The 1,826-nt window shown below is 43.4% G+C and overlaps 1 protein-coding gene across 1 annotated transcript; it reads right to left on the bottom strand.

Annotated features, from left to right (window-relative positions):
- Positions 1-8: 8 nt before the first annotated feature.
- On the bottom strand, positions 9-1,219 carry LOC111663657 (rho-associated protein kinase 1-like; the record flags this gene model as incomplete). Its single annotated transcript, XM_023417945.1, has 6 exons — positions 1,149-1,219; positions 953-1,056; positions 597-762; positions 373-466; positions 199-287; positions 9-111 (listed from the first exon to the last, which is right to left on the bottom strand). Coding segments are annotated over exons 1-6 (601 nt in total), but the record flags the coding sequence as incomplete, so codon positions are not given.
- Positions 1,220-1,826: the final 607 nt, after the last annotated feature.

Below are 1,826 nucleotides of genomic sequence, written 5' to 3'. Positions count from 1 at the left end.
AAGCTTGCGGTTCTCCTTCTCCTTCTTCCGGAGATCGGCAGTGCTGCCCTTCTTCTTCTGGTCCAGCTTCATGTCCTTGCGGTTCATGATCTCTGCCAGCTTGTTCACCGCCTGACAGATCGAGGGAGATAGATCAGCCACCATTCCTCACATGCATTACCAGTGTTCACCGTCTGGACTGAAAAGGTCCATCTTTACCTGAGTCTTCAGTGTGCGCTCAGTGTTGAGGACCTTCTCATAGGTGGCCTTGATTGTATTTGCAATCTCCTCCTTCTGAGCTGCATACTCTGTCAAGGAAAAGACAGTCAAGCTCGTACAATAGCAGAGTTACAATATAGCAGGGAAACATAAAGGCCAACAAAGGTGTGGTACCTTCATCCTGAATATGAAGCTTCTCATTCAAATCAGACTTCTCTTTGCTGAGGTTCTCCACATCTTTGGTCAGAGTTTTATTGGATTCTTCAAGCTGCACAGAAATGTGAAATTTATTTATTTTCCTGATTAAAAAACTGATTAATATTGTATCTTGTATCTGCAAAACGTTGTCATGGTGGAGGGGCATAATAAGTTGGAGAGACACTTAAGGTTTTCCTCACTCGTGCAATGGTAGCCTCCTTTTCCCCGATCTCCTGCTTATGTCTAGTCACCGCCTTCTTGTTCTCCTGGCTGAGCTCAAAGTACTGTTCCTCCTGAAGCGCCCGAGCAAGCTGCTCTGACTCGGCCTTGGTCACCGTCAGATCAAGCTGGGCAGACAGGGAGTCCCTTTGTCCAGGACGAAACAAATTTTATACGTTAGTTAAATAAAATCCTCGTCGTCGGACATCAGACAACAACAAAAATTTAAACAAACAACAGAGCATTAAAACATTAGCTGGTCAATTATGAATATTTGGATGGTTAAATCTATTAGTCGCATGGCTGCAGTGTGCATGAAGAGAATTCAGTTTCTTACCTTTCACTGCACAACTCATGCACCTTTTTATTAGCCTCTTGTACCTGCCGGTTCCTTTCCTCAATCTCCTCTTTTAGCTCCTTGACCTGAGTTTTGTAAAGCGTCTGAGGGAGGACAGACAGGTTCATTTAGACCACAGCATTTACACTGAATAAAGTGGGCAAAGGCAGTGGGGGACTGAGAGACTTGTACTTACAGAAAAATACTGTTCGGCCTCAAGCTGGTCCTGAAGTTCCCTCATCTGTCCCTCGTTGCCTCTGTATTGTCTGGTAACAAATCATCAGAAAAAAACATGAGGTAACTTCATTAAATCCATGCATCTGACTAACTTTACACTCTCACGTGTTTCTATGCAACACTCTTTAGCCAGGCAAACAAAGCCAGACTCTAAAAAGTCAGCCGCTGTTGTGAGTGCAACTAAAAGCACAACCCAGCAGCACTGGCTGCTCTGCTCGCCAGAGGATTAGCCACAGAGTGGATGGAGCTGGACTCAGAGTAAACCCTAATCCTGTGGTGTAAACACGGTCACAGAACAGCTTTGGCATAGTCACCCCCTAAGCTGGAATAATAGCACCTATTTGAAAATAGCAGTCAATTGTAGAGCAATTTACGCCCCGACTTCCAAAGAGCATTACTGGGCAGTGCAACAATAACAGAAAAGTAGATCTCCTGGCTGGAGTTGCTGCCAGTTTGTTTGAGAGTAATAATAACAACTGGCACAATATCACAGGTAACCTCAAATGTTCCTATTTTCCTAGAAAACCTAGAAGGGTTATTTTATGCACATTAAACTAGACTATGTCTGGTGCAATGTAAGAAGTGGATGAACAATATATATATATATATATTTTTTTTTTAACATGCAGAAAGACCA

The sequence above is a fragment of the Seriola lalandi genome, unplaced genomic scaffold (assembly GCF_002814215.2).
Source record: "Seriola lalandi dorsalis isolate HSWRI2012SDOR001 ecotype SW California unplaced genomic scaffold, Sedor1 jcf7180002001127, whole genome shotgun sequence".
Taxonomy (NCBI): Eukaryota; Metazoa; Chordata; class Actinopteri; order Carangiformes; family Carangidae; genus Seriola; species Seriola lalandi.
The sequence above is the reverse complement of the archived record's forward strand: the minus strand, read 5'-3'. Positions and strand labels throughout refer to the sequence as shown.